The sequence below is a fragment of the Coregonus clupeaformis genome, chromosome 7 (genome assembly GCF_020615455.1).
Source record: "Coregonus clupeaformis isolate EN_2021a chromosome 7, ASM2061545v1, whole genome shotgun sequence".
Lineage (NCBI taxonomy): Eukaryota > Metazoa > Chordata > Actinopteri > Salmoniformes > Salmonidae > Coregonus > Coregonus clupeaformis.
In genome coordinates this window covers 481,374-505,765 of record NC_059198.1, presented here as the reverse complement: position 1 = coordinate 505,765, position 24,392 = coordinate 481,374, and the positions used below count along the sequence as shown (strand labels likewise).

Below are 24,392 nucleotides of genomic sequence, written 5' to 3'. Positions count from 1 at the left end.
AATGAGCTGAGGCAAACAATTTATTTTGTTTTAACATAATAATCACTGCATGTCACGCTCTTCAGCAATGAAATGGAATACAGAAACAACATTTGGTCCAACTTTAACTTCAACAAGAGGAACGTCAAGCAAAGTGCCAAATACAATGAGCATGGTTTATTCTGTAAGGCAGTGATTCTGAAAGTGGAAACTGTCATGCCATTTTTCAGTGTTGATTGTAGATGAGTCCGTTATGGAAAAACAAAACGTATCACTTGAGGCAAAGCCATGTAAATAGATATCTACGGTGGCCTTTGGGGACACCATAGATATCAATAACAAGGCAGCTTCAGAAAATGTGCAAACTCATTTCCCCCCATTAGATAACATCACCTATGATAAATCTTGATAATTTTTTATTTTGCTGTTTGAGTTTAACATTTTAGACCCCAGAGTTATAGTCCAACATCTCATCTAGTTGCGTCCCTGAGTCTAAGACCATTCAGTCTTTACTACCACCACTATGTGAAGGAGAAATTCACATTTGAAAAGTGCACACAAGACCATCAGCAGTCAATAAACATTTTGTGCATCACAGGAGGTTGGTGGCACCTGAATTGGGGAGGACGGGCTCGTGGTATTGGCTGGAGCAGAATAAGTGGAATGGTATCAAATACTTCAAACATGGTTTCCATGTGTTTGATGTCATTCCATTCGCTCCGTTCCAGCCATTATTATGAGCCGTCCTCCCCTCAGCAGCCTCCACTGTACGTGCATATTTATCAACTAATTAAAGAAAACTGACAAATATTTGCTAATTACAACTTTCGTAATTTCCTCCTCTAACTTTTAGGAACGTCTCAAAAGAGCGTTCATTCATTGTACTCCTAGTACAAATCACATTTCACTTTTTAGATACCAGAATTATATAGTATATAGGTATTGTGTATTGCACATGAGTAGAACCTGCCTGCTGGCACTTTGAAAGCATTTCCGAAAAGGCACTCATTGCACGTTCCACTGTGTAAAACATATGCATCTATATCATATAAGTGTATTCTTAAACATGACTGTAAACATATATTTGGCCCTTACATACAGTATACTATAAAGTCTATACAAAGTGTGTATCTGAAATAGCACCCTAACCTGTACCCCAACCTGGTGGGTCAAAAGTAGTGCACTACATTGCTGGAGTCTGGGGGTTGGAGCTTTGGCTCTGTTCCCTTCCGACTTGTCAATCCTCCAACATCGTCTGTCTCACTGACTTCATACTGTCCTGTCTAAAAACCAATAAAAGTATGAAATTATGTTAGACTCTGCAGGGGGGGAAAAGTAGTGCACTATGTAGGGAATAGGGCACCATTTGGGACACAGCCAAAGGCAGAGTAAAATCAGTGAGGAGGTGGTGGAGCTATCTCTGGCTGCGCTCCTGTTTGAAGGCCACAGTGAACTTCCAGGCTTCGATGTACTGAGCCAGGCTGATCTCTCCGGGGAACAACTCGTCCACGTCGTGGGGAACGTCAAGGTCCTTACGCTCCATGTAGGACAGCAGGGTGTCTTTCAGGCTGCAGGACGATGGAGGAAAGGATAATGGACATGTGATTTTTACATTCATCAAACATGCCTCACCCGGAGATGTTTGTGGGCCTTGTGAAACACATACGTGATGTTCATTTGACGTAAACAATACTACAATATACAAAATTGAACACTACAATTTTTCTAATCCCGAAACCCAGAACTAAATCTATGGGCACTAGGTAGTTAAGAGTGTCAAGAGAGACTACACCATGCCAGCTAGCTGTTATCCCCTTGGCTTACCCCCAGTCAGGCCTGTATGTGTCGAGGGCACGGGGGTTCTTCAGGACCAGCAGCAGGAACTCGTGCATCTCCAGCAGGAACGAGTCAGCGCTGCTCTTGGTGAAGAACGTAGTGAGCAGCCTCCGCTCTTCATCGCCCAGGGGATTCCTGTACTTCTCTGAGACCCCCACAAACGGGTCCTGAGGATGGGGAGGGATGGATGGAGAGGGGGGGTTTAGTGAAACTTCTACTAATAGATACACACTTGGGTGAAACATGACGTTACGATCATTTGCTATTTATCAGATTTTGTAAGTTAGTATAACTAAAGTTAGTGTTACTGAATTTTGTAAGTTAGTAGAACTTAAGTTACAATGTTACAACTTATGTTGTAAGTTATTCAAACACATCTCACCCACACAAACAGTAATCCAGACAAACAACTTCATAACCAGTGTAAAAACATGACCCTAACAAAACCATCAACAGTTTAATGTGAAGACTGTTGTCTGGGTGAATGTGTGGTGTCTCGTCGTCTTACCCTCTTGAGGCGCAGCATGTTCTCCGACTTGAGTGAGGTGAGGAGCTGCCACAGGGCCACACAGTGTTTCAGACTACACCTGCTCAGGGCCTGCATGAGGACAACACAGTGTTTCAGACTACACCTGCTCAGGGCCTGCATGAGGACAACACAGTGTTTCAGACTACACCTGCTCAGGGCCTGCATGAGGACAACACAGTGTTTCAGACTACACCTGCTCAGGGCCTGCATGAGGACAACACAGTGACTCAGACTACGCCTGCTCAGGGCAACATTGCACTGGATTTGTGCTAAAAAGGTTAGCATTTGAAACAGTGGCCAGGTAAACAAAACCAAATAATGCATTGCTGTCTTACATCCATAGACTGCTTACAGGGTCAAGAAACCAACGTGTAATTTTGTAATTTGGGTGAACTATCCCTTAGTTTAATATAACCTCCAATCACATGGTCAGAAAACATGACATCACTGCTAACAGGTTCTCTCTTGAAAGAGCTCACCTTACCGAGAGATGTGTTGTATTAACTTTAGGGTACAATTAATACCAATTAGGCTAGATAGTGATTGATAATATGCATATACCCCAAAAAGCTTACGACAACAAGATTAAATTAAGTCACTACTTTCTGTTAAGGGTATCCATCTGTTTACTGGTTCCTGTAAGGAAGCCAATGGAGAGCCAGCTAGATGGAGTGGTGAAACAAAAAATTGGCTTTAGGCTCTCAGCTACCAACTAAACCATTCGAAGAAACAGAGATGTGTTAATGCTGCACCCGGACAGTCTGTGGGCTCCAGACTGCAGACGGAGGAAGGGAGCTGACCTTGAGGATGTGTGGGGATGTCTGGTCTCCCATCTGCAGAACCTCCTCCAGGTAGCGCTCCAGCTGCAGCAGGGGTTCGCCGCCTGTCATGGCCAGGAAGCCCAGTGCCACCTCCACGGTGGAGAGCGCCTCACACACCTCGCTGTATGACTGCAGCTCCCCAGCCAGCGCTGACAGGGTCAGGATGGGCAGGGGCTCCTAGGGACACAAAGGGCAAAGGTCACAAACAGGGAAATGACAGCGACGTGGACCAGGCATAGAGCAGGGTCAACTCAACCTCATGCCAGGGTTGTGTTCCAAAACTAGATGTGTACCAATCAAAGATTTCCCCATATCATACCATGTGACAACATGTCACCAGAGTTATTGTGACTTACCTGTTGAACCTTTCCTTTCACGTCCTTGAGGATATTTTCATAATTGCGGTCATGTCTGTTCACCAGGGTTGGGATTCCCTGTATGAGGCGGCAGTTAGCAACAAATCAAAACCTCTTTATGTTTAATACATGGTCATATAGTAACGCTGTTGTCTTTACCTCACTTTTGCTGCTTTTACACAGGCAGACACATTCTGATATGTTTTACTCTAATTGGTCTTTTGACCAATCACATCAGATCTTTTCACATCAGATCTTTTTCAGAGCTGATATGATTGGTCAAAAGACCAATTAGTGAAAAAAATATCAGAATGTGTAACGCAGCTTGTGACAGCTAAGTGTTTCTGTAAAAAGGGAAATCTATACAGTTCTGGTTTAACCTGTACCGCACATCGACCTCTACCGTACACTAACTTTAGTAAAAAATATGTTTATAAGTGGATGTAGTTTTACCCTTTAAGAGCATATTTAAAAATTGTATTTCATAACATTTGTTATTGTTAGACGATTGCTAATGAACTTGGCGTCACCCTACGAGAGAGTTTGTCACATTAACAATGTACCTTGCTGCAGCACAGGCATTTAGTAACTTTGTTGATGCCTAGAACTGTACATTTGACTGACCGACAGCTGAGAGACAGACTGACTCACATTGAGGGTGACGAGGGGCTTGCCCTGCAGGAAGCGGGCCAGGATCTGCTGCTGGATCTTGGGCAGGTCGTACTCGTGCAGGGCCTCCTGGCCACGCTCCACGCTGTACTGGCAGTTAGACAGAACCAAGGGCAGCAGATCCCTCTCCGGCTCGTAGCGGATCACGTGCAGGTCGCTCAGGTCCGCCGGGCTCACTGTGTAGCTGGGGGAGGGAAAGGAGAAGAGTGAACTAATGTGGTTCCAATGGCTGGGTGGGGTAGGGATCATGGTGCTGCCAGTACACCAGGGTTGTGGGTTTGAGTCTTGCATGGCCACATACACCGATATACTGTATGTGTCAATGTTGACAGTTCTGGAAGTTCCTTTGGATAACAGGGTCTGCTAAATGACCATATTGTTGGTGTAAGAATGTGTGTAAGCGGGTGATATCAACCATGTAGATAACAGCGCCGGAGAAGATGGCTGCCGTTTTACAGCCCTCTAACCAATTGTACTATTATATGTGTTTTTCCGCGTTATTTGTAAATTATTTTGTACATAATGTTTCTGCCATCGTCTCTTATAACCAAAAAGAGCTTCTGGATATCAGGACAGCGATTACTCACCTCGTATTGGACGAAGATTTTTTCTTCAACGAGGCGGCCGCGAAGGATATCATACAGACACCCGACAAGGCCCAAATCCCCGTCATTCGCGTGAGGAAGAGACGGAGATATCGTGGACGTAGATCGGGGTGCCTTGTAAGGATCCGACGGCGAGCGAGTAAACTGCCTCTTCCATCAATCCTATTAGCCAACGTTAAATCATTTGAAAATAAATTGGATGACCTAAGATTACGGTTATCCTACCAACGGGACATTAAAAACTGTAATATCTTATGTTTCACCGAGTCGTGGCTGAACGACGACATGGATAACATACAGCTAGCGGGCTATACGCTACATCGGCATTATAGAACGGCTGACTCCGGTAAGACAAGGGGTGGCGGTCTGTGTATATTTGTAAACAACAGCTGGTGCACAAAATCAAATACTAAGGAAGTCTCGAGGTTTTGCTCGCCTGAGGTAGAGTATCTTATGATAAGCTGTAGACCACACTATTTACCAAGAGAGTTTATCATCTATATTTTTCATAGCTGTCTATTTACCACCACAAACCAATGCTGGCATTAAGATTGCACTGAATGAGTTGTACAAGGCCATAAATCAACAGGAAAACGCTCATCCAGATGCAGCGTTCCTAGTGGCCGGGGACTTTAATGCAGGGAAACTTAAATCCGTTCTACCTAATTTCTACCAGCATGTTAAATGTGCAACCAGAGGAAAAAAAAACTCTAGACCACCTTTACTCCACACACAGAGACGCATACAAAGCTCTCCCTCGCCCTCCATTTGTCAAATCTGACCATAACTCTATCCTCCTGATTCCTGCTTATAAGCAAAAACTAAAGCAGGAAGCACCAGTGACTCGGTTAATAAAAAAGTGGTCAGATGACGCAGATGCTAAGCTACAGGACTGTTTTGCTAGCACAGACTGGAACATGTTCCGGGATTCTTCAGACAGCATTGAGGAGTACACCACATCAGTCACTGGCATCATCAATAAGTGCATCGATGATGTCGTCCCCACAGTGACCGTACGTACATACCCCAACCAGAAGCCATGGATTACAGGAAACATCCGCACTGAGCTAAAGGGTAGAGCTGCCGCTTTCAAGGAACGGGACTCTAACCCGGACGCTTATAAGAAATCCCGCTATGCCCTCCGACGAACCATCAAACAGGCAAAGAGTCAATACAGGACTAAGATTGAATCGTACTACACTGGCTCTGACGCTCGTCGGATGTGGCAGGGCTTGAAAACTATTACAGACTACAAAGGGAAGCACAGCCGTGAGCTGCCCAGTGACACAAGCCTACCAGACGAGCTAAACCACTTCTATGCTCGCTTTGAGGCAAGCAACACTGAAGCATGCATGAGAGCACCAGCTGTTCCGAATGACTATGTGATCACGCTCTCCGTAACCGATGTGAGTAAGACTTTTAAGCAGGTCAACATTCACAAGGCCGCAGGGCCAGACGGATTACCAGGACGTGTACTCCGAGCATGTGCTGACCAACTGGCAAGTGTCTTCACTGATATTTTCAACATGTCCCTGACTGAGTCTGTAATACCAACATGTTTCAAGCAGACCACCATAGTCCCCGTGCCCAAGGACTCTAAGATAACCTGCCTAAATGACTACCGACCCGTAGCACTGACATCTGTAGCCATGAAGTGCTTTGAAAGGCTGGTCATGGCTCACATCAACAGCATTATCCCAGAAACCCTAGACCCACTCCAATTTGCATACCGCCCCAACAGATCCACAGATGATGCAATCTCTATTGCACTCCACACTGCCCTTTCCCACCTGGACAAGAGGAACACCTACGTGAGAATGCTATTCATTGACTACAGCTCAGCATTCAACACCATAGTGCCCTCTAAGCTCATCACTAAGCTAAGGATCCTGGGACTAAACACCTCCCTCTGCAACTGGATCCTGGACTGCCGAACCCCAGGTGGTAAGGGTATGTAACAACACATCTGCCACACTGATCCTCAACACGGGGCCCCTCAGGGGTGCGTGCTCAGTCCCCTCCTGTACTCTCTGTTCACCCATGACTGCATGGCCAGGCACGACTCCAACACCATCATTAAGTTTGCCGACGACACAACAGTGGTAGGCCTGATCACCGACAACAATGAGACAGCCTATAGGGAGGAGGTCAGAGACCTGGCCGTGTGGTGCCAGGACAACAACCTCTCCCTCAACGTGACCAAGACAAAGGAGATGATTGTGGACTACAGGAAAAAAAAGAGGACTGAGCACGCCCCCATTCTCATCGACGGGGCTGTAGTGGAACAGGTTGAGAGCTTCAAGTTCCTTGGTGTCCACATCACCAACGAACTATCATGGTCCAAACACACCAAGACAGTCTTGAAGAGGGCACGACAAAGCCTATTCCCCCTCAGGAGACTGAAAAGATTTGGCATGGGTCTTCAGATCCTCAAAAAATTCTACAGCTGCACCATCGAGAGCATCCTGACTGGTTGCATCACCGCCTGGTATGGCAACTGCTTGGCCTCCGACTGCAAGGCACTACAGAGGGTAGTGCGTACAGCCCAGTACATCACTGGGGCCAAGCTTCCTGCCATCCAGGACCTCTATACCAGGCGGTGTCAGAGGAAGGCCCTCAAAATTGTCAAAGACTCCAGCCACCCTAGTCATAGACTGTTCTCTCTGCTACCGCACGGCAAGCGGTACCGGAGTGCCAAGTCTAGGTCCAAAAGACTTCTCAACAGCTTCTACCCCCAAGCCATAAGACTCCTGAACAGCTAATCATGGCTACCCAGACTATTTGCACTGCCCCTCCACCCCATCCTTTTTACGCTGCTGCTACTCTGTTAATTATTTATGCATAGTCACTTTAACTCTACCCACATGTACATATTACCTCAACTAGCCGGTGCCCCCGCACATTGACTCTGCAACGGTACCCCCCTGTATATATAGCCTCCCTACTGTTATTTAATTTTACTTCTGCTCTTTTTTTTCTCAACACTTTTTTTGTTGTTGTTTTATTTTTACTTTTTTTGTTAAAAATAAATGCACTGTTGGTTAAGGGCTGTAAGTAAGCATTTCACTGTGATGTCTGCACCTGTTGTATTCGGCGCATGTGACCAATACAATTTGATTTGATTTGATTTTATGTCTGCTTCTGCTTTCTATCAGTTCGGCTGGTAGCCTAGCGCAGTGGTTCCTAACCAAGGGTACTAGGACCACTGGGGGTACTTGACCTATCCACAGGGGGTACTTGGGAAGACTCATGAGACCATAGGCCGACTGGTAAAATGCACGAGGGGGTACTTCAGGGGTACTCTGGGCAGAGCAAAATTCAGTTGGTGGTATAGTAACCAAAAGAGGTTGGGAACCACAGGCCTAGCAGTTAAGAGTGTTGGGCCAGTAATCAAAATGTCACTGGTTCGAATCCCCGAGTCGGCAAGGTGGAAAAATCTGACGTCCTGCCCTTGAGCAAGGCAGTTAACCCGCAACAACAACTGCTCCCCGTGCGCCGATGACGTCGATTAAGGCAGCACCCCGCACCTCTCTGGGTTAAATGCGGGAGACACATTTCAGTTGAATGCATTCAGTTGTAGTCTGAGATATGTATCAAACGTCTCAGTAGGAGAGCCGATCCCAGATCAGGTCCCCCCATCCACGTGATCTTATTGTGATCCTAAAGGAAAAACTGATCCTGAAACAGCACTCCTACTCCGAGATGCTTGGTTACTACGGCCCCAGATGAGTGTAAATGAAATAGGACAACAGCACCCTCACCTGGTCTCCTCTCCAGTATGCTTGTCAACGCAGTAGACCAGTTCGTTGTGCAGGGCGATGAGGTAGCTGACCAGCGCCGTGGAACACAGGCCGGGACCCTGTCGCCGTGGCAACAGAACCAAGAAGTCACTGGTCAGGTCCAGGTCCTCTTGGCAGAACTCGCCAGGGATTTTAATCTCACCTGGAGCAGAGCCAAAACACACAGATTATAATCCAGGCTCTGTCATAGCCGGCCGCGACCGGGAGACCCATGGGGCGGCGCACAATTGGCCCAGTGTCGTCCAGGGTAGGGGAGGGAATGGCCGGCAGGGATGTAGCTCAGTTGGTAGAGCATGGCGTTTGCAACGCCAGGGTTGTGGGTTTGATTCCCACGGGGGGCCAGTATGAAAAATATAAAAATTATGTATGCACTCACTAACTGTAAGTCGCTCTGGATAAGAGCGTCTGCTAAATGACTAAAATGTAAAATGTAAATAATCACAAAATTGCAGATTAAGAAATCATGCATGAATGCCCCTCCAAAGAGCATATTTTAAAATATTGTATATATTTACTGAATATTATTTATTTATTAACAGAGCCCTAGACTTGTGCTGTGTTTATCTTTGCTCATACCGTTGGTTGCCAGGGAGACCCGAAGCTGATTCCACGTTGTCAGGAATATTTTGATCCGTTTCTCGTACCAGGCCGAGAGGGAGGCTGTGAGAACAATCATAATAATCAATCTATAAGCCTATATTGTTAACAAACTTGAATATTCTTTTGATACTAGCGTTCTGGCCTGAACTGTAGAGCTGACTCTTAGATTTTATTTTCCAGCCTCTATGGTGGAGGCATAACTGGCTACTACACACTACACTAAACTACAGCTAAGCTCGGCTGGCCTCAATAGTGAAATAAATGATATATCTGCTCGCTGTATGATGCCAATAATACAAACAATACCACTGATGGTTTTCAGTTGGACATACAGTACTGTGACTAACCCAGAAGTATAGTTTAAACTAGTACCTGCTTTCTGGCTGTGAAGGAACTCCGCGATGGTTCCGCAGTTGAGGTCGGTCACGTTCTGGAACATCTTCACCAGATCTCTCTGCAGTGCCAGGATGTCAGGAAGGAACTTCACCAACCGCAGCTCTGCCTCCTGTCACAAGACCAATCACAGGCGGGTGATGTTACGGTCGTATATTACGGCAACCAATCACAGGGTATGGTAAAACAAACTGCCAATCACACTGTATTGAATGAAGGTCTGACCAACATTATGACTGTAAATGAGACTGTAAACACGTTTATGGTCTTGGAGTGTTTAGCCACTGAATACATACAGTGCATTCGGAAAGTATTCAGACCACGTCCCTTTTTCCACATTTTTTTTTACATTACAGCCTTATTCTAAAATGGATTAACTAAAACATTTTTGTCATCAATCTACACACAATACCCCATAATGACAAAGCGAAAACAGATTTTTAGAAATGTTTGCAAATGTATTAAAAATAAATTCAACTGATTTTACATGATTTGGAAAGGCACACACCTGTCTACAGTGGGGGAAAAAAGTATTTAGTCAGCCACCAATTGTGCAAGTTCTCCCATTTAAAAAGATGAGAGGCCTGTAATTTTCATCATAGGTACACGTCAACTATGACAGACAAATTGAGATTTTTTTTCTCCAGAAAATCACATTGTAGGATTTTTATTTATTAGGAATTTATTTGCAAATTATGGTGGAAAATAAGTATTTGGTCACCTACAAACAAGCAAGAGTTCTGGCTCTCACAGACCTGTAACTTCTCCTTTAAGAGGCTCCTCTGTCCTCCACTTGTTACCTGTATTAATGGCACCTGTTTGAACTTGTTATCAGTATAAAAGACACCTGTCCACAACCTCAAACAGTCACACTCCAAACTCCACTATGGCCATGACCAAAGAGCTGTCAAAGGACACCAGAAACAAAATTGTAGACCTGCACCAGGCTGGGAAGACTGAATCTGCAATAGGTAAGCAGCTTAGTTTGAAGAAATCAACTGTGGGAGCAAATATTAGGAAATGGAAGACATACAAGACCACTGATAATCTCCCTTGATCTGGGGCTCCACGCAAGATCTCACCCCATGGGGTCAAAATGATCACAAGAACGGTGAGCAAAAATCCCAGAAACACACGGGGGGGACCTAGTGAATGACCTGCAGAGAGCTGGGACCAAAGTAACAAAGCCTACCATCAGTAACACACTACGCCACCAGGGACTCAAATCCTGCAGTGCCAGACGTGTCCCCCTGCTTAAGCCAGTACATGTCCAGGCCCGTCTGAAGTTTGCTAGAGTGCATTTGGATGATCCAGAAGAGGATTGGGAGAATGTCATATGGTCAGATGAAACCAAAATAGAACTTTTTGGTAAAAACTCAACTCGTCGTGTTTGGAGGACAAAGAATGCTGAGTTGCATCCAAAGAACACCATACCTACTGTGAAGCATGGGGGTGGAAACATCATGCTTTGGGGCTGTTTTTCTGCAAAGGGACCAGGACGACTGATCCGTGTAAAGGAAAGAATGAATGGGGCCATGTATCGTGAGATTTTGAGTGAAAACCTCCTTCCATCAGCAAGGGCATTGAAGATGAAACGTGGCTGGGTCTTTCAGCATGACAATGATCCCAAACACACCGCCCGGGCAACGAAGGAGTGGCTTCGTAAGAAGCATTTCAAGGTCCTGGAGTGGCCTAGCCAGTCTCCAGATCTCAACCCCATAGAAAATCTTTGGAGGGAGTTGAAAGTCCGTGTTGCCCAGCGACAGCCCCAAAACATCACTGCTCTAGAGGAGATCTGCATGGAGGAATGGGCCAAAATACCAGCAACAGTGTGTGAAAACCTTGTGAAGACTTACAGAAAACGTTTGACCTGTGTCATTGCCAACAAAGGGTATATAACAAAGTATTGAGAAACTTTTTTTATTGACCAAATACTTATTTTCCACCATAATTTGCAAATAAATGCATTAAAAATCCTACAATGTGATTTTCTGGATTTTTTTCCCTCATTTTGTCTGTCATAGTTGACGTGTACCTATGATGAAAATTACAGGCCTCTCTCATCTTTTTAAGTGGGAGAACTTGCACAATTGGTGGCTGACTAAATACTTTTTTCCCCCACTGTATATAAAAGGTCCCACAGTTGACAGTGCATGTCAGAGCAAAAACCAAGCCATGAGGTCGAAGGAATTGTCCATAGAACTCCGAAACAGGATTGTGTCGAAGCACAGATCTGGGGAAGGGTACCAACACATTTCTGCAGCATTGAAGGTCCCCAAGAACACAGTGGCCTCCATCATTCTTAAATGGAAGAAGTTTGGAACCACCAAGACTCTTCCTAGAGCTGGCCGCCCAGCCAAACCGATCAATCGGGGGAGAAGGGCCTTGGTCAGGGAGGTGACCAAGAACCCAATGGTCACTCTGAATGAGCTCCAGAGTTCCTCTGTGGAGATGGGAGAACCTTCCAGAAGGACAACCATCTCGGCAGCACTCCACCAATCAGGCCTTATTGGTAAAGTGGCCAGACTGAAGCCACTCCTCAGTATAAGGCACATGACAGCCCGCTTGGAATTTGCCAAAAGGCCTCTCAGACCATGAGAAACAAGATGTTTTGGTCTGATGAAACCAAGATTTAACTATTTGGCCTGAATGCCAAGCGTCAAGTCTAGAGGAAACCTAGCACCATCCCTAGGGTGAAGCATGGTGGTGGCAGCATCTGTGGAGATATTTTTCAGCGGCAGGGAAAGATGAACGGAGCAAAGTACAGAGAGATCCTTGATGAAAACCTGCTCCAGAGCGCTCAGGACCTCAGACTGGGGCGAAGGTTCACCTTCCAACAGGACAACGACCTTAAGCACACTGCCAAGACAAAGCAGGAGTGGGTTCTGGACAAGTCTCAATGTCCTTGAGTGGTCCAGCCAAAGCCCGGACTTGAACCCAATCAGACATCTCTGGAGAGACCTGAAAAAAGCTGTGCAGGGATGCTCCCCATCCAACCTGACAGAGCTTGAGAGGATCTGCAGAGAAGAATGGGAGACACTCCACAAATACAGGTGTGCTAAACTTGTAGCGTCATAACCAAGAAGACTTGAGGCTGTAATCGCTGCCAAAGGTGCTTCAACAAAGTACTGAGTAAAGGGTCGGAATACGTATGTAAATGTGATATTTCCATTTGTGTTATCTTTAGGTGTAAAGACACTGTGTTGAGACAGGTGAAGTATGGAAGCTGAGGTGACAGACAATAATATTCCTTTCTCTTGAAGTGTGCACTTTTTTGTTTGTTGCAAAAAAATATATATTTTTTAACGTTTTCGCTTTGTCATTATGGGTTATTGTGTGTAGATTGATGAGGGATTTTTTTTGTCATCCATTTTAGAATAAGGCTGTAACGTAACAAAATGTGGAAAAAGTCAAGGGGTCTGAATACTTTCCGAATGCACTGTACATTATACTGAATGTTTTGGTTGTTTCAGATTATTTTGTGCTAATAAAAATGAATGGTAAATAATGTAGTGTCATTTTGGAGTCACTTTTATTGTAAATAAGAATAGAATATGCTTCTAAACACTTCTACATTAATGTGGAGGCAACCATGATTACCGAAACAAGGAGGGAATACATGAACCTGTCCAATAAGACCCAGGTTTCCGTTCAGCGGTGCCTCAGCTCTTACCCTCTGTAGGAACCGCCAGAGCATGGGCAGGGTGTCCTTGCCGTCGTGCTGCTCCACAATGTGGGTGAGGCTGAGCAAAGACACCCGCTCCCTGCAGCTCCACACGGCTGAGCTGTGGATCAGAGACCCCCGGGGCAGAGAGGTCAGGAAGAGGCGCGGGTCCCCGAACACCAGCCTCATCACGGGGTTGGAGGAGACCCGCGAGTCGGCCCGGACGAAGGCGTTCACCTCCTTCAGCCGCCTGTCCAGGTGCTGGAGATGGGATGGGACGGGAGGGGAGAGAAAGAGAGAGAGAGGGGGAAGAGAGGGTCTCATTTAGATATCAAGGGTTCTCTGTTATTCAGGGCAGTGTTCATTAGACACTAAACAGAATACAACAGATTCAAACAGAGAGGGACTACCTAGACTTGTCCAATAAGAAATGCAAACAGTTTTAAAAGTGTTCCGTTGCGTGCTTTCTTTCATTGGTTATAGATGGACCAATGAAAGAAAACAAATGTCGTTGAAGATGCTAAAGAAATTCCTTCATCTAGAGATGGCAAACTGAGTAAAATGGGGACTTTGTGATGTCAATAGTTGGTACCTTCAGCTGAGGGGTGATGATGTCATTGCTGACGGTGGTCTCCCAGCCGTTTCGAGCCTCCTTGGTGGAGAGCAGGTTGTCATAGGGAACAGGCCCTGGAGAGAGAAGCAGAGTAGAGTGAGGGAAACTTTCAGCATCTGACATCAATTACAGACAATGATTCAAAAATAATAATAGTACATTTTTATACATGCTTTCACTTTAAACTACCTTCACCTTAAAGCACATTCTAAGACCTTTTACTTGTTTTTAGTGATTGTAAACCTATTGAGGACATCAAGGTGTTTCTGGTCCCTTACACTGGCCAGGCTGGTGGGGCTCCAGAAGGCTGCTGATGACCAGGTGGACGGTGTTGACCGTGTCGTCTGACCCCTTCCCCAGAGACCTGGTCACCTGCTCCATGTCCTTCAACAGGTGGTCCCACAGGAATGTACCGGGGTCGGGCACTGGAGGCTTGATGATGGCACCGATGACCTACAGAGAGAAAGAGGGGGGAGGGTAGAGAGAGCCGGAGAGAGACAGAGAGAGAGGGGGGAGGTTAGAGAGAGCCGGAGAGAGACAGAGAGGGGAGGGTAGAGAGAGAGAGAGAGAGAGAGAGAGAGAGAGAGAGAGAGAGAGAGAGAGAGGGGGAGAGAGAGAGAGAGAGAGAGAGAGAGAGAGAGAGAGAGAGAGAGAGAGAGAGAGAGAGAGAGAGAGAGAGAGAGAGAGAGAGAGAGAGAGAGAGAGAGAGAGAGAGAGAGAGAGAGAGAGAGAGAGAGAGGGTAGAGAGAGCCAGAGAGAGAGAGAGAGAGAGCCAGAGAGAGAGAGAGAGACAGAGAGAGAGAGAGCCAGAGAGAGAGAGAGAGAGATGAAGAGACTCCGTTGAGGCAAGTGTCCTTCAAGAGATGTACAGTGAGGGAAAAAAGTATTTGATCCCCTGCTGATTTTGTATGTTTGCCCACTGACAAAGACATGATCAGTCTATAATTTTAATGGTAGGTTTATTTGAACAGTGAGAGACAGAATAACAACAAAAAAATCCTGAAAAACGCATGTCAAAAATGTTATAAATTGATTTGCATTTTAATGAGGGAAATAATTATTTGACCCCTCTGCAAAACATGACTTAGTACTTGGTGGCAAAACCCTTGTTGGCAATCAGAGAGGTCAGACGTTTCTTGTAGTTGGCCACCAGGTTTGCACACATCTCAGGAGGAATTTTGTCCCACTCCTCTTTGCAGATCTTCTCCAAGTCATTAAGGTTTCGAGCCTGACGTTTGGCAACTCAAACCTTCAGCTCCCTCCACAGATTTTCTATGGGATTAAGGTCTGGAGACTGGCTAGGCCACTCCAGGACCTTAATGTGCTTCTTCTTGAGCCACTCCTTTGTTGCCTTGGCCGTGTGTTTTGGGTCATTGTCATGCTGGAATACCCATCCACGACCCATTTTCAATGCCCTGGCTGAGGGAAGGAGGTTCTCACTCAAGATTTGACGGTACATGGCGCCGTCCATCGTCCCTTTGATGTGGTGACGTTGTCCTGTCCCCTTAGCAGAAAAACACCCCCAAAGCATAATGTTTTCACCTCCATGTTTGACGGTGGGGATGGTGTTCTTGGGGTCATAGGCAGCATTCCTCCTCCTCCAAACACGGCAAGTTGAGTTGATGCCAAAGAGCTCGATTTTGGTCTCATCTGACCACAACACTTTCACCCAGTTCTCCTCTGAATCATTCAGATGTTCATTGGCAAACTTCAGACGGGCCTGTATATGTGCTTTCTTGAGCAGGGGGACCTTGCGGGCACAGCAGGATTTCAGTCCTTCACGGCGTAGTGTGTTACCAATTGTTTTCTTGGTGACTATGGTCCCAGCTGCCTTGAGATCATTGACAAGATCCTCCCGTGTAGTTCTGGATGATTCCTCACCGTTCTCATGATCATTGCAACTCCACGAGGTGAGATCTTGTATGGAGCCCCAGGCCGAGGGAGATTGACAGGTCTTTTGTGTTTCTTTCATTTGCGAATAATCGCAACAACTGTTGTCACCTTCTCACCAAGCTGCTTGGCGATGGTCTTGTAGCCCATTCCAGCCTTGTGTAGGTCTACAATATTGTCCCTGACATCCTTGGAGAGCTCTTTGGTCTTGGCCATGGTGGAGAGTTTGGAATCTGATTAATTGATTGCTTCTGTGGACAGGTGTCTTTTATACAGGTAACAAACTGAGATTAGGAGCACTCCCTTTAAGAGTGTGCTCCTAATCTCAACTCGTTAGCTGTATAAAAGACACCTGGGAGCCAGAAATCTTTCTGATTGAGAGGGGGTCAAATACTTATTTCCCTCATTAAAATGCAAATCAATTTATAAAAAATTTTGACATGCGTTTTTCTGGATTTTTTTGTTGTTATTCTATCTCTCACTGTTCAAATTAACCTACCATTAAAATTATAGACTGATCATGTCTTTGTCAGTGGGCAAACGTACAAAATCAGCAGCGGATCAAATACTTTTTTCCCTCACTGTAACTGTCAGCACTGGACAACAGCCAAACCAATAACCACATCCATCCATCTACAACAGTTACCTCTAGTACAGTGGTTTTAAAACCTCCCCAGACATTTCACAATTTAGTTGAACTAACACTAATTCACCTTATCAAATGCTTGATGATTAGTTGATAAGTTGAATTAGGTGTGTTAGCTCTGGAATAGTTACCAATGGAACGGCTTTGTGTCCCCGATGAGAGTTTTGAAAATCTGTTCTAGTGTACCTACCTGGGGGTGACTGCTGGCCCCTAGCAGCATGGCCATGTGTGTGATCAGGCGCAGAAGGTTAAAGGGCACTGGGGACATGTTCTTGGTGTCCTGCATGTCCAGGTTGTCTCTCCGTCTGGGATCTCCCAGGATGTGGCCAGTCTGGGTGCGGTCACCCCTGTGAAGAGGGGGAAAAACATTTTCCAGTACTGTCACGATACCAGACCTGGGTTCAAATAGTATGAGCCTGCTTGGATTGGATGGCCAGATGGGTGGGGTTTGTACTTTTGGGGGCTATTCCATTGGTTCCATTGTGCCAGGTCAGCTCAATCAAGCACAGCTAAACAATTTGAAATAAAATAAAATACTGTTTGAACCCAAGTCTGCACAGTGCAGCACCTGCTCAAGCCATTATCAACTGTCTTTTATAAATTCCATAAAAGTCCCACTCACTGGATCTGAAAGGCTTGGAAGCCAGGGACAGCTTTGTGGTTGTCCCCTCCGATCTCAAGGCCACAATCCAGGCATCGACTCCTCTCCATGGGCTGGCCACACTGTGGTAAGAGGGGTCAGACAGAGGGGTAGGAGAGAGAGAGATTCTGAGAAACCGTACTTAAACTGAAAGTTAGGGCCAAAGATAAGATCATTCAGAATGAACTAAAAACTAAAATGTTATGTACCTCACCGATGGTGCACGGGTGATTGTTGGGACAAACTGTGTAAGAGCAGAAGAAAAGCTTGACGACTTCACATTTTAGACAATAAAATCTGCTAAATCTGTCTGTTACTATACTTACAGTACCACTGCAGCTGCCCCATAGCTTTGTGAGCCACTGCTAGCATGTCCTCTGGCATGGTGGGGAGGAAGGCTCTCTATAGACACACAGGAACAAACAGCAACGTTAGCTGGCCTATACATGACGAACAGAATGGACCACCCTGGAGATAAGTCACTGGCTTTAATGTGTTGAAAGCTGTTGTTTTCATGGACTGTATTGACTGCTATTTCACTGATGTGGTGGATATGCGTTTTAAAGTATTTAAATAATTAATCAACCAACCCTTTTCAGACTATAGGGCAAAGCCAAACCATGCTGTGATGGTATTGATATTTATTTTCACAGGTTACCTTTTCAACACGATTCTATCAAATTTTGAATGAATATCAGGCCAGCCCAGTACAGCTTGGCTCGGCTCTGTAGTGTGAAAGGGGTTTAGCCTGGATTCCTTCCAGACCAGGGGTGTCAAACTAAATTCCTGGAGGACCGTGTGTATGCTGGTTTTTGTTATTTCCTTTCTATTCGTGTCAAATGAATACCTAGGCAACCAGATGAGGGGAGTTCTTAACTAGTCCTAACCCTATGGGCCATGGTCAAAACTAAAGTAGTGCACTACATAGGGAACAGTGTGCCATTTGGCACGCAGTCACAGTGTTCCCACCTGCATGTTGGCAGGCAGCAGGGCCAGCTGCTGGAGGGGCGTCAGTAGACCCTGGTTCCCACAGAGCAGCACTGCAGCCAGGTGGACACTCAGCTCCACCACCACACACTGGGCCCCAGAGGCCCCGGGACGGACCTCCAGGGGCCCCAGCCGGTTGGCCACCAGGGCCTGGGCGAAGGCCCTCACCTCTGGGCTGACCAGCACCCTGGAGGCCTGGATGAATGCCAACAGGCCCTGGCATTGCTGGGGGAGTAAAATATATTTGGTTAAACAGAGAGATGTAGAGAAACAAGTCTTATATGGGAAGTGAGGAGACAGTTGATACACAGTGTTATCTTTAGGTGTAAAGACACTGTGTTGAGACAGGTGAAGTATGGAAGCTGAGGTGACAGACAATAATATTCCTTTCTCTTGAAGTGTGCACTCGTTCAATACTTCCTGCAAATCTAAAAGCATTTGATTGGTGGAGGCATGGGCTAGTAGGATATTCCACCATATGTCTTATATCAGTCATTTCTTTTCAAATCAGTGAAGGGAAGGAAGGAGAGATCATTTACACTTTGGGAGGAAGGAGAGATAATTGGGACTACGTCACAGTATTTTGTTTTCGTATAAGGACTCTTACCACAGGTTTAGGATGGAAGCTGTCATTGGCTGATCTGTAGAGAGAGGTGACTTCTCTGAACAGGGCCAGGAGCAGGTAGACCGCCTTCTTCTGTGGCGGACATTTACAGCCCTGCACACACACACACATCCAATGCAGCTGTTTTTCTCTCAATATCTAATCATTTCTTGGTAGCAATTAAGTACCTTACTGTGATTGTTTTCAATTAAAATGGTCAAAAAGAAACAACAATAGCTTCTTAACAAAGAGCAATTTCTCAAGCAAGAATTTTGCTAGGACTGTCTGGGAGTGGGGAGGGGAAAAACTGAAAACTTGCTGTTATTGGCAGAGGTTTGGAACTTTTTCTTATTGGTCTATTAACTCATTTACTGCATGGTGATGTCACCATGGAAGTCCAAAACTTGATCCCACCAAAACAGGCTGAAATTTTGGGCAGTCTTTTCAAACAGCTCTCACACTAACAGGGCATTATCATCATTTTCACAATATCTTTCCAACCTCAGTGTGGAAATATACATAAAAACACAGGAAAATCACATTTTTGACAGCACTGGGCCTTTAACAGTTTAAACATAATATCTGATAGAAAGAACAAAAATTAACAAGCAAAATCAAATCACAAGCTTATGCAAAATGCTCTGCAGGTGTTTCAATTATGGAGTAAAGTAGAAATACACCAATACCTCACAAGCCTTGTCCAATCCCTCTATTTTGCCTTCCATCATTGCCTTGGCAACAGCATCTCGGATCGTCTTGTAATCCTCTCCACACACAAGATATTGGTCTATCTGGCTGCCATCTTCATTCTGAAGGACATTAGAAGAGCGCAAGAGTGGTTAAAAGGGTATGAAATAAATTTTATATCATCACATGAATACAGGACTACTTAGTAAAAAATGTTTTTGCTACATACTCCAAAGATGCTAGCCATGAAATTCTAGATATTAAATACACATCTAACAAACTTTAAAACATTTTGGAATAAATAAGAACACCCTAAACTAAAAGGTTGACTATCCCTGTACCACTTCCAGCTTGGTATTGACATATTATTGCACCCTACATTACTCTCCTATAAAGAAAGACAAATGGCCACCATTACATGCTGCAGAACTTCAGCAGGGAACAACCACCGGACGTCAGCCACCTTCAGGAGTTTCTGAACAAACTCCACACCGCACTGGCTGCAGATCTTACGGATGAGGTAAACCCGATACCAGTCATTTCCGCTGCGTATACACAGGTCCACCACGCTGGTCAGGAAGGCTGCAACGCCGTTAGGAGACTCCTCCTGTGATCCTATTGGACCATAATGGGAGAGGGAAGCGTCACATGAACACATACGATTGATCGAGAGGGGGACGAGGATAATTAGGCAAACGTATAGAAAAAATACAAAATATATACAGTATATGGTTTATTGTCACATACACCAGGTAGGTGAAGTTAAATGTGTTGTTTTACAGGGTCATCCATAGCAGTACGGCATCCTTGTAGCAAATTAGGGTTAAGTACCTTGCTCAAGAGCACAGACAGATTTTCCACCTTGTCGGCTCGGGTATTCAAACCAGCGACCTTTCGGTTACCCAACAATTTAACCGCTAGGCTACCTGCCACCCTACAGTATTAAATAAATACATTAAAATAATTGAATAGTCTATCAAATCAATTATATAAATTGTACGACAGTTGGCCTACATCAGCAAGTATCATTTTGAAACATAAGGGTCGTGTTCAACAGGAACAAAATGGAAGAAAAAAACGTGAGTGATACTGGGAGACTACTTGAAATGTTCCAATAAGAAACCTTTTTTTTTGTTTTTTTTGCTAGGTTGTACCCTACTGAAAAGGATCGAGGATGATGTACATACCTGTGGCAGCAGCAGCAGACAGCATGTGGACCAGCAGGTCTGCAGCCCTGTCCAGCCCAATGCGCACCCTTGCCACCTGCTGCAGGTACTCTACGGTGGCTGCGTGGCCAGCGTCCAACTGCAGGAAGTCCCCCAGGAAGACACTCTCGTCCTGCAGGCAGGCCTGCTGCTCCGCCGCCGTGTGACACTGCATCCGCTCAAACATGGAGTCCTGGGATGGAGAAGAGGGTGTGATGATGATGTCACTAAAAAATGCCACATGTAGAATGTGTCACATGTAGAAGCTAGGTGAACACTTAGCCTCAATATAAACAACTCTCCCTCCTCCCCCACATCCAATTTCCCCGCAACACGGTGAAGAGGTTAGTGCTATCTGACGTCCCAAGGATGCTGGATAGCAAAGACTATTTTACTTTTAGTTTCGTCCATCAACATCAAAACAGCCGTAAAAACAATATTTTTTGTAATTTAAAACATATTTCACGGTGATTTAGATGGTACAATGATTCCCTACACTATTCAGTGCTTGTTTTCTCACATAAACTGAAATTGAGTGTGGAATTTTAGCAACCAGGAAATGACAGAGCGATTTGTACATCAGCCTCTTGCCCCAGTCTGCCATTGTTTGCTGTGCTCGAGAAAGAGATGACCACGCCTTTTAGTGACGTCAGTGTAAGAGGATGCAGTTTTCCCATCTGGCTTGTTTTGTCAAATAGAAAGTCTGCATTTTAGAATGCGATTTTGTATTTTCTGAAATTACAATGCAAAAACTCTACATGTAGCTCCTTGAAAGTGTTATTCACTGAAATGGCACTATTCACTGAAATAGCACGCGTCACTGAAATAGCATATGTAGCCATTGACGTCACTAAATCCACAGCAGTAAAGAATGAGTTTAAAGCAAGCTACTATGTTTTAATTTTAAGGCTAGGATTTTGCATTAAATCCAAACAGTCAAGTCAATGTACTTAGCCGATATCTCTTCAAACCAACAATTACTGCTGCATAACTCTTTACATACACCAACCACATAAATGCTACTGTTGATTCAATGGACCATATGTACACCTACCTCGAGACAGTTGATTCAATGGGCCATCTGTACACCTACCTCCAGACAGTTGATTCAATGGACCATCTGTACACCTACCTCCAGACAGTTGATATACAGAGAATACAGTTCCGTCTTGTCTGATTCCTCCAAGATGTTGCTCTGTTCAACTGCCGTCAGATGCTGCTGCAGGTACCCTTTGACGTCATCAAAGCTTCAAAACAAACATGAATTTAATAAAACAGTGAGGGGCATTTGAAAAATCGTAATCTACTTAAAATCATGAATTAAAGAGTAGTCTAGCAGTACTAGTCACATAATCACCTGTATTTGAGCAGGAGTTTGAGTACAACCGACCGAACAACTGGGTTTTTGTCAACAGAGTCATCAAAGGGAGAGAGGGCCTTGGTCAGAATCTGACGATGACCTGGCAAAGAGGAAAAGGATTGTGAGGACAACCACACACACACCACAAGAAATACAAACACACAGCGGCACACACACAGCCCACACCCCCATCGCCACCCACTCCCACTCACCACCTCTGATGATGGGCACAGAGTGGACCATGAGGAAGGACAGCAGGTGGAGGATGATGGCCCTGCAGGGGGGAGAGTTGTCCTTGAAGCACACGGTTGAGACCAGGTCTATGAAGAAGGCGTTGCACTGCTTCCTGAAGCGGGCGTTCTGGTTGATGAGAACCCTGTACAATAACATGATTGACACAACCGTGACTAACAATGCAATGAAACCACACATACTGTATGTCACTAATGAAATTCCGGTACAGTATGAAAGCAGTTAACTGGTGAGCCTAAAAAGCATACACAAGAACAGTATTGCGTAATTAATGAATTGCAGTGAAATGAATGAATGAATGGAAACTTAAAATCAACAATAAACATTAAAATAGGATTCAATCACAATAAAGTCAGAGTTACTTCCATAAGGTTATCATCTCCAGATAACAAACAGACCCATCAGTATGTCTAACAACCTTAGTCATGTACTAATCAACGAGGGTCCGCCCTCACCGTATGTCTTCAGAGGGCCTGAGGGCAAAGTCGTCTGGCACCGCCTGCATGCAGAGAGGACAGTACATCTGACCTGGGACCAGCCACTGTCTGATACAGGCCAGGCAGTAGATGTGGTCACACGGCAAGCTCAGGGGGTCGTGGGGGTCGCCCATACACACAGGGCACGGCTGGAGGCCAAACCTGGACACGGACAGGATAGCAGTATGCAAGTTAAGCATACAGCATGAAGGGTAATGAGTTTCATATACAGTGAGGGAAAAACGTATTTGATCCCCTGCGGATTTTGTACGTTTGCCCACTGACAAAGAAATGATCAGTCTATAATTTTTATGGTAGGTTTATTTGAACAGTGAGAGACAGAATAACAACAAAAAAATCTAGAAAAACACATGTCAAAAATATTATAAATTGATTTTCATTTTAATGAGGGAAATAAGTATTTGACCCCCTCTCAATCAGAATGATTTCTGGCTCCCAGGTGTCTTTTATACAGGTAATGAGCTGAGATTAGGAGCACACTCTTAAAGGGAGTGCTCCTAATCTCAGCTTGTTACCTATATAAAAGACACCTGTCCACAGAAGCAATCAATCAATCACATTCCAAACTCTCCACCATGGCCAATACCAAAGAGCTCTCCAAGGATGTCAGGGACAAGATTGTAGACCTACACAAGGCTGGAATGGGCTACAAGACCGTTGCGATTATTCGCAAATGGAAGAAACACAAAAGAACTGTCAATCTCCCTCGGCCTGGGGCTCCATGCAAGATCTCACCTCGTGGAGTTGCAATGACCATGAGAACGGTGAGGAATCAGCCCAGAACTACACGGGAGGATCTTGTCAATGATCTCAAGGCAGCTGGGACCATAGTCACCAATAATTGGTAACACACTACGGCGTGAAGGACTGAAATCCTGCAGCGCCCGCAAGGTCCCCCTGCTCAAATAAGCACATATACATGCCCGTCTGAAGTTTGCCAATGAACATCTGAATGATTCAGAGGAGAACTGGGTGAAAGTGTTGTGGTCAGATTAGACCAAAATGGAGCTCTTTGGCATCAACTCAACTCGCCGTGTTTGGAGGAGGAATGCTGCCTATGACCCCAAGAACACCATCCCCACCGTCAAACATGGGAGGTGGAAACATTATGCTAAGGGGGTGTTTTTCTGCTAAGGGGACAGGACAACTTCACCGCATCAAGGGGACGATGGACGGCGCCATGTACCGTCAAATCTTGGGTGAGAACCTCCTTCATCAGCCAGGGCATTGAAAATGGGTCGTGGATGGGTATTCCAGCATGACAATGACCCAAAACACACGGCCAAGGCAACAAAGGAGTGGCTCAAGAAGAAGCACATTAAGGTGGCCTAGCCAGTCTCCAGACCTTAATCCCATAGAAAATCTGTGGAGGGAGCTGAAGGTTCGAGTTGCCAAACGTCAGTCTCGAAACCTTAATGACTTGGAGAAGATCTGCAAAGAGGAGTGGGACAAAATCCCTCCTGAGATGTGTGCAAACCTGGTGGCTAACTACAACAAACGTCTGACCTCTGTGATTGCCAACAAGGGTTTTGCCATCAAGTACTAAGTCATGTTTTGCAGAGGGGTCAAATATTTATTTCCCTCATTAAAATGCAAATCAATTCATAAAATTTTTGACATGCGTTTTTCTGGATTTTGATGTTGTCATTCTGTCTCTCACTGTTCAAATAAACCTACCATTAAAATTATAGACTGATAATTTCTTTGTCAGTGGGCAAACGTACAAAATCAGCAGGGGATCAAATACTTTTTTCCCCTC

At 45.2% G+C, this 24,392-nt stretch overlaps 1 protein-coding gene across 4 annotated transcripts in view; it reads right to left on the bottom strand.

The window, feature by feature from the left end:
* Nucleotides 1-675: 675 nt before the first annotated feature.
* Nucleotides 676-24,392, bottom strand: part of LOC121568722 (E3 ubiquitin-protein ligase rnf213-alpha-like) — a 68,799-nt gene continuing 45,082 nt past the window's right edge. For 2 of the 4 annotated variants that reach the window (XM_045221038.1, XM_045221039.1), the window contains exons 43-67: nt 22,592-22,774; nt 22,097-22,260; nt 21,882-21,984; nt 21,657-21,771; nt 20,507-20,717; nt 19,738-19,934; nt 19,319-19,441; nt 18,636-18,746; nt 18,011-18,253; nt 17,368-17,443; nt 17,251-17,285; nt 17,024-17,124; nt 16,592-16,748; nt 14,144-14,318; nt 13,845-13,939; nt 13,262-13,513; nt 9,568-9,700; nt 9,172-9,255; nt 8,557-8,737; nt 4,173-4,374; nt 3,522-3,599; nt 3,145-3,342; nt 2,324-2,548; nt 1,804-1,982; nt 676-1,547 (exon numbers count right to left, since the gene is read on the bottom strand). In XM_045221038.1, coding sequence (XP_045076973.1) covers nt 1,394-1,547; nt 1,804-1,982; nt 2,324-2,548; nt 3,145-3,342; nt 3,522-3,599; nt 4,173-4,374; nt 8,557-8,737; nt 9,172-9,255; nt 9,568-9,700; nt 13,262-13,513; nt 13,845-13,939; nt 14,144-14,318; nt 16,592-16,748; nt 17,024-17,124; nt 17,251-17,285; nt 17,368-17,443; nt 18,011-18,253; nt 18,636-18,746; nt 19,319-19,441; nt 19,738-19,934; nt 20,507-20,717; nt 21,657-21,771; nt 21,882-21,984; nt 22,097-22,260; nt 22,592-22,774 — 3,775 coding nt within the window. In that variant the 3' untranslated portion in view covers nt 676-1,393. The remainder of the gene's footprint in view (nt 1,548-1,803; nt 1,983-2,323; nt 2,549-3,144; nt 3,343-3,521; nt 3,600-4,172; nt 4,375-8,556; nt 8,738-9,171; nt 9,256-9,567; nt 9,701-13,261; nt 13,514-13,844; nt 13,940-14,143; nt 14,319-16,591; nt 16,749-17,023; nt 17,125-17,250; nt 17,286-17,367; nt 17,444-18,010; nt 18,254-18,635; nt 18,747-19,318; nt 19,442-19,737; nt 19,935-20,506; nt 20,718-21,656; nt 21,772-21,881; nt 21,985-22,096; nt 22,261-22,591; nt 22,775-24,392) is intronic. The other 2 variants (XM_045221040.1, XM_045221041.1) reach the window with 2 other exon arrangements.